The following is a 14,713-nucleotide window of genomic DNA, read 5'->3' on the forward strand; positions in this document are numbered from 1 at the left end:
CTTTATTGTTAAACACATACCAATTTTACTTTTGGACATTTCCAATTTGATGGGAGGAGGAGAACATCCATTGGCTCAGGGCAGCTTTGTTTGAAAATTTCTGCAGGAATATAGCCTTATAATTAAGAAATATTGTCAAGATCACTATTGTGACCAGTGGGATTAAATGGGTTAAAAACAATATTCATAGACTTTAGTGGATTTTTTGGAACATATGTTTAGTGTGCAAATAATCATGAAGCTATAATTAAAAAAAACAAAACATGTTATTCATATGCTGTATGTAAAATTAACGAAATGCAAGTATGTATTGTTAACTTCAATTTTATTTCAGCAAATGACAATGATAATTGCTATTTAATCTGTTTTTCTTTATTTGATTTACAAGTTGGTTTACACACAGATTTAAAAAGGGGAGAGAAATCGGTCAATACGGCCTCCAACAAATCAACAATAGCAAAGCAAGAAAAAACAGAAGACACTGTCCGATGCTGCAGCAAAGGTGTACATTACTGTTACTCATTATGGCAACTTGTCAACTACCATACAATCATGAGGAATCTCTGCGCCCCCCATAGCAGATTAATCCCAAATGACAGTGTCACAAAGCAACAGAATCTCATTGATCAACAAAATAATGAAAAAGTCAGACATTGTAGTTGGTGGGATCCATATAAAGTAAACTGAAAACCAGGCCTTATAGTACAAGCACGCTTAACCATGCAAACACATGCTGCAGTTCTGAACCGGTTGGTCTTTTTGTGAGGAGTTCAGAATAAACAAATACGTAAAATATAATGTCCATAAAATGTTTGAGAAAAATCTGATGTTGCTAAAAAGAAACACAGCTGATGTATGATGAGAGGATAAGATCTTTTAAAAATGATGACAAATTTCCCGCCTTCAAATTATGAGATTTGAGAGATAATTATATAACCAGGTGGAATGGCAGAAGAACTTAGGATTGTGCCAGGCTTCACAATTATTAACTGAAATGAAAGGTTTTCTGTTCTAAAATATTCCTCAGTTCTTAATGGGAACAACAGTGTTACGTCATTGCTGTGAGGCCTGTAGAACCTGATAATGTAATAAATTCCTGATAATGTAATAATCCCAATAATGTAATAAAAATCTGCACTTGCGTCCATTGAAAATGTAATAAAACCTGATAATGTAATAACTTCCCGATAATGTAATAAAGTGCAGTCTGCTGTTAAATTATTACAATATTGGGGAATTATTACATTATCAGGACTTGAACTCAAGTAATGGGTGGTCTGCTGTTAAATTATTACAATATTGGGGAATTATTACATTATCAGGATTATGGGTAAAAAAGTGAATTACATTATCGGGACGTTATTACATTATCAGGTTTTAATACATTTTCAATGGACTCAAGTGCAGATTTTTATTACATTATCGGGGTTATTACATTATCGGGAATTTATTACATTATCAGGTTCTACAAGGCCAAAGTTTGCATATGCTTCCATTTGTCTGGTGTTCAGTTTGGTTGGGACCAGAAAGCCGTCCTGAATAACTTACTGTTATTGATTATTTAGGGGTGGAAACAAGCTCGTATGCAATACAGATGTGACACCACTACTAGATCCTGTAGCCGTTATACACTCACGCTAATACGTTCACTTCTCAATATGGAGAGACGTGAACAAGTGAGATGGTTCAGTGGATAAGCCTTTTACAGCTAGTAAGTCTACTATTAACAATTAAATGATACAGGCTTAAGACAAATTAGTCAAGCAGGAATTTATAAGGAATGGTGCTTACGACTTGCCACAAGTACACACTGAAGGTAAGTGCAGGGCTGCTGGCACACGCTTTTTAAAATGTAACATCTCCAGTTCTGCTACAGAGGGACAGTCAAGAGGAAATTATGCAGTAAAATTAATATTAATAATCAAAAAGTCAACATGGTCTCACAGAAATCCATGAAATAGCCACGGTTTCGCTTAACTCAAAATCTGTGGAATAGCCACGGAATCACTCAAATTTCCGTGAAACTGACACGGATTTCGCTACAATGCAAGTTAATGACAGTTATATCCCGTGGCTATTCCAACATACAAAGTGATTATGTACATTCACTGAGTGAATATTTAGAAAATAAAACATATTTCTCGCTAGAAATGTAATCATAATCCATTTTTATGCAGAAACTAAGTCAAAATATTGATTTTTTTCACTAAAAATGAGAGAACTGTCCGCCATGTTTTTTGTTCTGACCGCTGGAACCTTGAAAGTCACGTGACTTGGAACAAACCAATAGGAAAAAATATCCATGGAATAGCCACGGGATATGACTGTCATTAACTTGCATTGTAGTGAAATCCGTGTCAGTTTCACAGAAATTTGAGTGATTCCGTGGCTATTCCACAGATTTTGAGTTAAGCGAATCCGTGGCTATTTCACGGATTCCTGCGAGACCAGGTTCCAAAAAGTTATTTTTTCTCTCCGTAACATTTTTTTCCCCGGCCTACAGAATGGGATTTTGTGTGTTCTTGTGAGTGTGTGCTGTTGTATATTCATAATATAGTGACATATTTATGGATGGACTTCTCATCCTTCCAACCTGAAACAGTTTTAAAGGACCAGGCCCTCATAGGCGGGGCCCTCAGACTCAGGGGACTCTCTTTGCAGGCGAAGATGCTCCAGTGTGTTGTGGAAGTGCTTATTGATCTGCTCCGTTTCCTCACAGGCTTCCAGGTTGGGAAGATCTTCCCTGATCTTCTGGATAAGCTGGTTTAATACCTGGACAGTCACCTGGACAGGAACAGGATGAGGGACATGTTAGAGCTGTTGATTTTATTGTGATATTTACATCATATGGATGTTACTGTCTGTGTTTTAACACAGCTACCAAACTCCTAATATACCCATACTCATTTGAAATTATTAGCCCTTTAAATAAAGACATTTATACTTAAGAAGCTGTGGAAAGATACCCTGTGGAGTTTTTGGACACTAGAAGTGCTACAACGCAGTGGATTTATACGTCGCTCTGCACCAAGGTTATCATAGTTAACGAAAACTAACAAAATAACCAAAACTAGAATTGAAAATACATTTTTGTTAACTGAAATAAAAATATGTTTTAAAAAAAAATATAACTAACTGAAACTGTATTTTGCGGTTACCAAACTAACTAAAATTATAGTGAAAAAAGGAAAACTAACAAAATAACGAAAACTAGAACTAAAAAAAAATGTAATTAACTGAAATTAAAAAAAAAAAAGAATAAAAAAAAAAAACGATAACTGAAACTGTATTTTGTGGTTACAAAACTAACCAAAACGAACTAAAATGATAGTGAAAATGTCCTTCGTTTTCGTCTTTGTCAACTTTTTTCATACGTAAACCTTTTTGGTTGATATGAAACCTATTTCATCTATCTGGTTTTATGACTTAATAAACTTATTGGGGCTGAGATGGATCAGACAAAGGAAATTTATTGTGACCTTGTTGAATCTGGCACCCAACAAATACCCCATTACAAAAAAACTAAAACCAATAAAAGCTAAACTAAAACTAAGTATTTTCCAAAAAATAAAAACGAAATAAAGCTAGAAAACCCACTCTAAAAACGAATTAAAACTAACTGAATTTGAAAACAAAAAAACACAACGAAATTAAAACTTAAACTAATAAAAAAATCCAAAACTATTATAACTTTGCTCTGCACTTATTGTTTTGTGGTGCGTGTGCATGAGCTCTGGTTGATGCACTGCACATTCCTTCTGCCAGTGTCACTTTTCTGCTGATTGAGAATTAGTGGCAACAATGCACCAAAAGAGGCTGTTGAGAAGACATGGATGTGAACTAGGGCTGCAACTAATGGTTATTTAAGTAAATCGGTTAATCTGTTGATTATTTTTTCGATTTATTGGATAAAAAAATAAAAAAAATAATTTACAACCTTTTATTCCATAAACAGAACTGACAGTGCAAAAAAACTTAACATGATTTGTTTAAACGTCAGAAGTTGTTCTCTACACTACACTCGTTTTTGCATATTTTGCAATTAACACACCTTTTCTGTTTGTTTAGTGTGAAATACTCCCACACCTTGGATGACTTAATGCCTCCGCCATGTCGCAGAGCAACGTTACTCCGTCTGCTCTTTCCTTATTTCCGTCTTTCCGATGGTCTGTCCTTTTTTGTTTTTTGCTCCGTTTTGCTCTGCGCTCCAGTCAACTTTTTTTTTTATACACAAACATCCCTGCGACTTATTGAGTGGCGTAATAATCGCGCAACACAACGAAATCGATAATTAAATTTGTTGCAAACACTTATAATAATCAAATTTTATCGACTTGTTGTTGCAGCCCTAATGTGAACAATGCAAAATTGTAAATATTCAATGAACAAATGTTCTCTATATGTAATGATCACTACCAAAGCAAGTCCATGTCTAATATCTTTGTCGTGCACATGATCATCTGTAATAGACCAAGTCAACCCAGTCAACTAATAAAAGCTACAAGCAGTGACTGTAATTACTATGGATAGAAGGATACTTTGTGAGACTGCTTATCCACATTACAAACATGATGATTTAAATCAGTGTGATGAAAGAAATATTGCGATACATTCCAAGGTTATAATAGTTTGGTTTTTTTCATTAGTTTAAGTTTTAATTTCGTTGTGAATTTTTGTTTTCAAATTCAGTTAGTTTTAAAAATGCTTTGTTTTAGTTTAGTTTTGTTGTAATGGGGCATTTGTTGGGTGCCAGATTAAAAAAAGTCACAATAAATGTTTCCTTTATTTCCTTTGTCTGATCCATCTCAGCTCCAATAAGTTTATTAAGTCATAAAACCAGATAGATGAAATAGATTTGATATCAACCAAAAAGGTTTACGTATGAAAAAAGTTGACAAAGACGAAAACGAAGGACATTTTCACAATCATTTTAGTGAGTTTTAGTTAGTTTTGTAACCACAAAATATAGTTTCAGTTAGTTATCAAATGCATTCAACAGCTTCTTGAAATCTAAAGGTGCTTGGTGTTATTACATTATTGGTAAAAAGTGAATTACATTATTGGGAAATGCACTTTATTACATTATCTGGAAGTTATTACATTATCAGGTTTTATTACATTTTCAATGGACTCAAGTGCAGATTTTTATTACATTATCGGGGTTATTACATTATCAGGAATTTATTACATTATCAGGTTCTACAAGCCAGAGGTTTTTTTTTATTGTGTTTGAATAGAAAGATAGTGTGGGGGAAAATGGAGGTAGGAGGACTGTTTTAGTTTGTTTGTTTTATGAGTAGGCGCCACCTGCAGCCCTTTCTTCACTGCCTCACTTCTGTATCATGTTATTAGCCTGAAGAAGGTTCTCTTTTTGTTACTTCTTGTTAACATTTGCTGTTAATCAATAAATATCTTTATTTGCCTGAGTACATCGGCATTGTGTTACATTGCCTTACCCCAACACTCACACTTGGGTTGTAACACATGCATTTTATTGCATATACCCTGCCTCAGAAAATATATTTTGTTGATTTGGTCGGAGATAAAAAAGGATTCATTTTGACACATTTGTCATCACTCTCAGTTTGATCACAAAAATATGAGATCAGATTAAATTGTGAGTTGAGTTGATCGTTACATCCCTACCAATATCGGAAAAATCAGCTCTCTCATTTACATGGCATTTTAGAAACCGGTAACTGACAACAGTAACTTGGTTATTAAGAGTATGCAAAAAAAAAAAAAACCTGACAGTGACAACACAGCTATCGTTACCATGAATACGTAGACATTTGTGGTGACCTACCGCATCGTTTTCCCGCTCGTAGAAACAGACGTATCTGTTGAGGATTTCAATGAAAAGCTGGACTTGCAGTGATGGGTCCATACACTGGTTGGCAATCTTCAGGGCTTTCTTTAGACACTCCATCACCCGCTTGCCATCACGGATCTAAAAATGCAAAAGCGGTACTTAGCAACGACAGCTGTGGAAACGGATTAACCTTAAATGTGTCACAACAATCATCTAGCAAACTTACTGGGAGAGTTTTATATAAACTAAGAAAAGATTGATGGTTGATGAAACAGTGGACTTAACACAACATAAAATGTTTTCCTGTAGTGCATGAAATTATAGTGACATATTGCACTTTGGTAACACTCTAGATTAGGGAACATAATATATTCAACATTAATTAGTTGCTTATTAGCATGCAAATAAGTAGCATATTGGCTACATTAAGGCTATATTAATGCCTTATTCTGCATGGCCTTATTATACAACCAGTAAGACATTTACTAAGAGTTTTCCCTCAATAACCTCAGAATTATTGCTTATTAGTAGTCAGTAAGGAAGTTGTTGTATCCGAGTTATTTATTATATTAATTATGAGACATTGCATTTGACATTACAATCTACCAATTCTCATCCAAAAGGAGCCACCAGTCACGTCAAAGGTCTGGAGAAGGTGGCTATTAGTCGTTTCCATGGTTTTGTTCACCTCTATGTAGAGACTTATAAAGTCCATACAAACTAAAGCATATTAAGATTATAACTCATATACAACAACTTCTTTACTTACTACTAATAAGCAACAATTCTGAGGTTATTGAGGGAAAACTCTTAGTTAATGTCTTACTGGTTGCATAATAAAGCCATGCAGAATAAGGCAATAATAACTACTTAATAATGACTAATTAAGAGACAATATGTTACTTATTTGCATGCTAATAAGCAACTAATTAATGTTCCCTTATGTGTTCCATATGTGTTCCCTTATCTAAACTGTTACCTGTATTTTATTTTTACCACTTCCTGTGAGCACTATGTGGCACTAGATAACACACACAAATAAAAGCTACAAGCAGTGATGAACGTCGGACACCAAAGTATCACAGTTTTCTATCATTAAGGTCTTGAGACTCTGCTGAACCTCAAACGGATCTGTTTAATTCTGTAGTAGGAGTTTTGAAAAGTTTCATAATGTGCCTAAAATCACATGACCAATGGCATAATCTTTTGATATATTTGCAATTTAGCTTCCCATAATTTGGAGGGTTATCCTAACCAGTTTTGAAATTAATCTTCTAAACTTTCTAGGAGGAGTTTGGAAAGAGTTCACATAAAAAATCTACACAAAACAAAATGGCAAACTTCAGGGTTTGCACCCCTAGCACCTAAAAAATGCTCTTTTATCTAATATACACCATAGTGTGTTTAAGATAAATATTTTTACTAGGGCCGGGACTTTAACGTATTAATTAAGATTAATTAATAACACAAAAATGAACGTGTTAAAAAAATTGACGCATTTTAATCGCACTTATTTTTGCACCACGGAACGTTTCTCACTGGATGAGTTTCAGGCGGACCGATTATACTGGAGCACCGACTAGCGTTCATGAGTTCAGACAACAACAAACCACAGTGAACATGAAGGAAGAAGCTGATGAGAACGCTTTGGTTGGTTTTAGAAATTTTCTAAATATGCTATTGCTACACTTAATAGCAAAAATTACTTCTTACTGTTCTCAGGACAAATATTTATATGCGATTAAAATGCGATTAATTTAGATTAATTAATTACAAAGCCTCTAATTAATTAGATACATTATTTTAATCGAGTCCCGGTCCTAATAAGTACATTTAAAATAAAGCAAAAAACAGCAACATCAATGGAAAACAATTCCAACATACCTCTTCACCATTTTTGTCAGTGCTGCGACCGGACCAGAAGAGATGGGCGCAGATACTGACAGCTCGGCACTGGTCGGGTTTCTTTAGCAGCTTGGACGCAGCCAGCGCACACTGAGTCCTCAGTGGCTCGTGGTTCTCCTCGCTGAAACACCGCATTCTCTCAAAGGTACCGATGATCAGTGTGATGGCTGCCAGCTGGGCTTTAGAGTCACTGATCTCATCCTCGTACAGAGAGAAGGCCTGCAGAAGGAGGGGAAGGAGAAGATCAATTAGACAAGAAGAGAGCTAAAGGTAATATCTGCAATATCTGACCTTTAGCTTTGGTCACAGTTAGAATTTTCAATATTACTGCACTATGTACTGGAGCTTCAGCAAAGTAACTGCTATAAAGTGACAACCCCTAACTAGGGTTGTCCAAAGTATCGATACTTTTTTGAGTATCGATACTTTTGACAACCCTAAAACGTTGTATCTGGATACGATACTCATTTTCAAAAGTATCGAGTATCTGAAGCTTGTTATCATAGTTGCAGTTTCTTTTTGAACAACTGTTTTTTATTATAAATATTTAACCGGTGGTTCTGTTCATTTTTACATGTTGCCGTTTACTTAAATTAACCCATTTAAGCCTGGAAAGCATAACCACATTTAACACCACACTACCATTAAAACCGGGAGCGCTGTTGCGTTATTCTACCATTAAAGCCGGGAAAGTGGATACGTCGTTTTGTAGAATTTGTAGTTTTTCCACCTATTTTCAGTCTTTTTCAGTGTGGGAATGTCGAAATGCATCATGGAACTTTTCCACAACTGAAATCATGGCGGAAGACGACTATAGCGGAGGGAGCTCAGATATAACAGCTATAAGCTCTCAAATACTTTTTGAATTTAATTTCTATCTGCTACTGAGGCTGAAAAATCTGTTATTTAGTAGGAAGTGTTGACACTTCTGTTGAATTTCCAGAAAAACTTCAGGTTTTAGGGGGTAATTTTAAAATCGCCCAGAGGTTTTACAGACATTTTTTCCAGGCGTTTTAGGCCTAAATGGGTTAATAAAAATATTTCTGTTCAATTTTGGGATCTTTGTTTTTATCTTTGTGGTATCGAAAATGGTATCGAGTATCGAATATTTTCCTGAGTATCGGTATCGAGTTGAAAATTTTAGTATTGTGACAACCCTACCCCTAACCAAGTGACATTTTAGAGATAGTTCATAAAATATTTGATGCATAACAATAACAGTAGAGAACAACAGATAAACTTTACAATTATACCAAATAGAGCTGTAACAATTATTTGATTAATTGAACACTAATCGATTATTAAATTAACCGTCAACAATTTTGATAATCAAATAATTGGTTTGAGCAGCTTTTTAAAGACAATAAGTCCAAATTCTCTGATTTCAGCTTCTTCAATGTGAATATTTCTGGTTTCTTTGTTCCTTTATGACAATAAACTGAATATCTCTTTGGTTTGTGGACAAAACAAGAGATTTGAGGACGTCATCTTGTGGTTTGGGAAACACTGGTCAATAAAATGTATAAAAATATCAATCAAACAACTCATCGATTAATCGTTTAAATAATCGACAGATTAAATCGATAATTAAAATAATCATTAGTTGCAGCCCTAATACCAAATAGTGAATACAATAACTACTGGATGTTAGTGTGAAACAAGTGATTTCGATAAAATTTTGAATAGATAATTTCCTGTGAATATTGCATTAGGGATAGGTTTTCCTGTTATATTGAGGGACTTTAAATACAATGTTTTTGACAGTCAGTGTTTTCTTCTGCTTGATGTTTGCCTGTTCCATTATCTCTTTGGTTGTTTTAGCTGTGTACTTATCTAATGCAGCACGAGGCTGATTAGCAGAGAGGAAAGACTCTGCTGGGAGGAATCAGACACCACATTCTTTAGGAAGGTGCCAATAGGCATTATTCTATTAACTCGGGTTACATTCACACCTGTGTTTTAGTTTAAGTGGTTCTGGATCAAAGACATGCTACTTTTACTATGGCCGTGTTTCCTTTAGGGGGAAGAGTGGCCACCGGGAAAGTCTCAGACCACGTCCTCTCAAATTTCCTCTCACTCTGCGTGTCTCCATTACAAAAAGGCCCCCAGGGGGGCTTAGAGACTCTGGAGGTGACGTATGGTTTTCCATCGTCACAACGGATTAAACACGGGAGACGCAACTGTGGCTGCCGTCACTAACTGTGCACAACATCAGCAGCTGATCATAAACAAACCAGCATGGCTAATTATGCACAGCTTCTCCGTTGATCATAAACATAGCGATTGCGAATTAACTGGCATCACTAACTGTGCACAGAGTGTCCGGTGCTTGTTGTAAACAAACAGAGATCGCTAAGTAAACACCTCCTGCAGCAGCACATACACACTGTACTGCTAAAGTGCTAACTGTTCCAGGTATTGCCCGCTAGTGGAAACAGCCCTTCTGTAGCCTCTGACACGGCATAAGCCTGAAGGCTCAAGAAATGTAGTTTTATCAAACACTGTACCTGTGACATGAACTCATAAGCTACAGTCTCGTGGTTTTCAAAGCCAATCTCTCCAGCAGCCAGTGCTCCCTGCAGGAAGAGTCGTAGAGGCAGCTCAGCAAGCTCAGCCTTGATAAGTGCACTGATGGTCTGATGGGCGAAGGAAAAGATCTTCTGACACTTCTTTTCCCACTTGTCATCCTGTTAGGAGACACATTTGGAATAATTAGGAAACAGGACTAAGAAGAAAACTAGAAATACAGCATGTGAGATGTAGTGAAAAGGCATGTTTCTGCAGACCAATGAAGAGTTCTCCTTGTATCTGAAGGCCAGCTGATAGGCAGCAAACACCAGAGGAGGGAGTGTGTAGCGAATCCTCAGGTTTCCACCAGCACCAAAGTGTTTCCGGGCTGTGTTCAGAATCTGCCCACACACACAGAAAGATCAATGAATAGCAGCAAACACTTTGTGGTCACTCAATCCAGAAGTCAGAGTTTGAGATGAGAAAGTTAAATAAACAGGAAAAAACATTCTGTAGAGTTTTGGGTTATTTTAAATGGCCAATGGCTTAGATTCATTTCTGTAAAGTAAAAATGGCTCAATAAACATCGTGTAATCCATTACAGTACATCATGTCATGTCTGAATTGATCAAGAATGGGAAATAAAAAGGAAACACCATATCAGTCAGCAGTAACACAGTACAGCAGTAGCAGTTTTGTACGTATACAATTATGTCATTAACCCTTTGATGCACAACATATGGACATCCCTTCTAATGCAAAACATGGGTCAAAAATGACCCACATTCATTTTCCATGTTCTTTCATGCTTGCTGCGTGTTTCTTTGCTCTATCTTTGTAAATCAATTTATTTCATGATTGAATATTCAAAGTATTCTTTGAATATCTTGTTTTTTCATTACAACAGATCATTATTTCCATTTTTCCCTTCATACTTTTTTCTCAAGTCAATTTCGGAAAACCTGGAATACTCAATGATTAAATTAATTTATCGCAAAGATATAGAACATATAAAGTCAGTCGGGTCACTTTAGACCCATGTTGTGCATCAAAGGGTTAATATGCTGCTTTAATTTTGAGGAAAGACCCACAAGATACTGTTGATCAGGATCTTCAGAGTGGAGCAGGTGGATGAAACGCCCCACAAGGCTCTGCTCCTCAGCAAAGTCCTCAGGATCAGGATCATCAGCTGGTTGGTCTGGCTGGTCCTGTATCAATGTGGATACCAAGTTCAAGATGGCATCGACCTAGATAAATCATGGAGAGAGAGAGAGAGAGAAAGAGAGAGGAGTTTTGATATTGATATTGATATATTTTGACAAATTTCCTTCCTGCTATTGACTGATGAACCACTCTGCGAGCTGTGGAATCTACCTTAGTCAGCACTTTACCCTGCCAGTCCAACAGAAAGATCATTATTGTTGCACAGAACAGCAGCAAAAATTTAAAAATAATTATTATTTCTCTCTCAATAGTACTTACTTGGACACATACTTCTCAGTGCGTGCATATAAAGACGATATCTGTAAAGTTTTTATCTCCTGACTCTTCAAAAACGGTTCTTTTTGGAAGTTAGGTTATCGCTGCTTGTGTAGCTGCAGTGACTTACTGTTAACATTGGCAGGGTTTGAAAGGCTACAGATGTTTCTAGTACATATTATTAGTGCTTCATTTATAGCTGAATGTTAAGCAACCACAAGTCAAGGGAACTTCAATTCTAATGACATCCCAAGCCTACTGCTGCTCTATATCACAAAGTGAACTGAAATAGGTTATTTGGTGAATAAAACCAAGGACTTCGATCATGTACAAGTAGGGCTGGGCGATATATTGATATAAAAAATATATAGATATATTTTTAATTTTGATTTGGCATTAGACCACATTGCATATGTCGTTTCTTTTGTAATGTTTGTTACTTTTTTCTCATATAAATTTATTTCAGAAAAAGATTGGCCTATAATATTTCATAGGCTATTTTTATTTAAGATGTTTTTTTTATTTATATGTGCACTTAATGGAGCTTTGATTTTTAAAAAAGGTACTCCTGTTATACAGTATTTATGTTCACTTAAATAAACGGTTTCAATAAAACTACTTGTGACGTCATATTTGGCTTTAACTTTGACTGAAGATTTGTTCTTACTTTGCGATAAAAATATTGGGATATATCTATCGATATTCAGCCTAAATACTTCGGGATATGACTTTTGGTCCATATCACCCAGCCTTATGTACAAGCATCGTTTCCTGTGATGAAACTCTCATCAACTACTTGAGTCAAGCAGATATTCAACTTAAGGTCTTTACCAACAATTGTCAAGTCACAACTATAGTTGGGCGATATTGAAATGACCCTACTGATGAGAAAACATGGTATTATCGTATGAATAATAATGTCCATTGGTATTTGTAAAGTGCATAACAAGGAATCTTTCTTTTGCTGGCCAATCAAAAGTTGAATGATAAACCCGCCTCATCAACCCAGTTGCAACCTCATCCAGCACTCCTTTTGAATGAGTTTAACTGTGTGGTGCTGATTTATGTCCCCTGCAGATGTACAGTGCCAGTGAAGGGTGTAGAGGCCAAGGTGGTGTATGGATGCATGCTACATCCTAAAGGAGCGGCCATGTCCTTTTGCTTAGGTTTTAGTAAGGAATCCAACCTGTTCCTGTGCCAGAATGGTGGTGTTGTAGTCCAGTGTGTTGCTCAGCACATAGCAGCTCATGCTCTTGCGTGACTCATAGTCGAAGTACTCGAAGAGAGGTGGGAAGTGCTTGAGCTGCAGCACAGTCAGAATGTTGTTGTAGGTATCAACTGGTATCTTCAGCAGACGGGTCAGTTCCTTTGACACGGCGCTGCTGGTCGCTATGCTACGGAAAGGAAGGAAGGTAGAAGTGTGACACCTTAGTGGGAAAAGACAACTGCTATACAACACAGCACAAATAATGTAAAAAGCAAAAAATAATTTACTTCCAGACAACATACAAAAAATGTTTAAGGCGGCTATCAGTCAGATTTAAGGGGAGAGCTCAAATTTAAAAATCCTTGCTTTCGTACAACCAGGAAGGGTATGTGCGTTTCAATATGTGGGTTAAACTGTGAAATTATTTGGACACAGAACTTAAACAGAGTACTAATATTCTTCAATGCAAGAAGACATACAAAAACAATATTTTCCAGAGGTATAACAATGAGGAAGAACAGTGATTTATATTTGTTTTCAGATTTAGGATGATGATCACAAATATGTATGGTTAATTTGGGTATGTATGTATGTATGTATGTATGTATGTATGTATGTATGTATGTATGCGTGCATGCATATGAATATGAAAAAATGGAAAATTATGTATATGTAAAGATATTTAAATACAAAAGATATATATAAAGATAGTCTATAAATTATAATATTATCTGTAATAGTATTAATAATAATAATATAATAAGCAGAGGAGAAGGGGTAGGAAATTATAAGTGTACACTTCTTCCTACTCCCTTTTGAACATGAATGATTTAATTGAATCTGTTAATAGAAATGAACAACTGAGTTGTTGCATGTACAAGTTTGACCTGTTCTCCTTTTCTTTTCTCTCTTTTTCTTCTTTTTTTCTCCCATTGTATATTTCTTTTCATTTCACTTTTATTTTATCTTATTTTTAGTGTTTTTGTTGACTTTTACATGTTGGAAATAAAATTATCAGAAAAAAAAAAATTCCTTTTCCATCCTGGAGCCCCAGCATCCTCTTTTATTTACCCATACACTGACAATGATTGTATTGTTAAAGCTGAGTGTGACAGGACTTTGGGGACTTACTGTTCCAAGTTGAGCTTGTTGAATATCTCCACAGTACTCTCCAGGACCTTATCAACATAGTCAACACGGTCAGGGTAGCATTTCATGGCCAAGTTGATGAGAGAGACCTGCAGAGAGACTACGTCCTCTGATGGCATGTCCTGGCGAGACTGAAGAAGAAGAATCAGAAATTCATTTCACAATAACCTGGACAATCATGCTGTTAGTTGTTGACAGAAGAGAAAGTTGAAAACATATGGAGAGCAAAAATTGGAAGATTCATCATTCCTGAGGGGTTTTTCTCTCTTTTTACACCTCACAAGAAAGAGTAGCAAATGTGACATATCTGGGTATTTCACCTTTTGCTGCTGTATCTTTGGGTTTTGTTTAAACAGATTCCTTGATCTATTGAAGTCCTCTCTTTCTTTAAAGTAGCACTGTTGCTGGGCAACACCCTGAGTTTCTGATGCATTAAATGCCATCAACGTACTTGTGACGTGTCCAGAGATGCATGTGGGGTGGGCCCAGGTATGTTAATGGCCTCCAAAGAAGATTTGGCAACCTATTTTAGCATTTTTTGGGGTCCAAGCAGTGACACTGCTGGAGCCCTATTTTCCCCCCTCAATATGGCCCGATCATGCATTCTGATACACAAAGATAAAATGCAACACCACTGAAAGGTCATCTAGAGC

The 14,713-nt window shown here is 36.1% G+C and overlaps 1 protein-coding gene across 2 annotated transcripts in view; it reads right to left on the bottom strand.

The window, feature by feature from the left end:
* Nucleotides 1-308: 308 nt before the first annotated feature.
* Nucleotides 309-14,713, bottom strand: part of vps35 (VPS35 retromer complex component) — a 29,658-nt gene continuing 15,253 nt past the window's right edge. For both annotated transcript variants that reach the window (XM_059350344.1, XM_059350351.1), the window contains exons 10-17: nucleotides 14,043-14,191; nucleotides 12,891-13,098; nucleotides 11,317-11,472; nucleotides 10,504-10,626; nucleotides 10,225-10,404; nucleotides 7,697-7,936; nucleotides 5,807-5,950; nucleotides 309-2,784 (exon numbers count right to left, since the gene is read on the bottom strand). In XM_059350344.1, the coding sequence (XP_059206327.1) occupies nucleotides 2,605-2,784; nucleotides 5,807-5,950; nucleotides 7,697-7,936; nucleotides 10,225-10,404; nucleotides 10,504-10,626; nucleotides 11,317-11,472; nucleotides 12,891-13,098; nucleotides 14,043-14,191 (1,380 nt within the window). In that variant the 3' untranslated portion in view covers nucleotides 309-2,604. The remainder of the gene's footprint in view (nucleotides 2,785-5,806; nucleotides 5,951-7,696; nucleotides 7,937-10,224; nucleotides 10,405-10,503; nucleotides 10,627-11,316; nucleotides 11,473-12,890; nucleotides 13,099-14,042; nucleotides 14,192-14,713) is intronic.

This window comes from Centropristis striata, chromosome 2 (assembly GCF_030273125.1).
Source record: "Centropristis striata isolate RG_2023a ecotype Rhode Island chromosome 2, C.striata_1.0, whole genome shotgun sequence".
In the NCBI taxonomy this organism is placed as follows: domain Eukaryota; kingdom Metazoa; phylum Chordata; class Actinopteri; order Perciformes; family Serranidae; genus Centropristis; species Centropristis striata.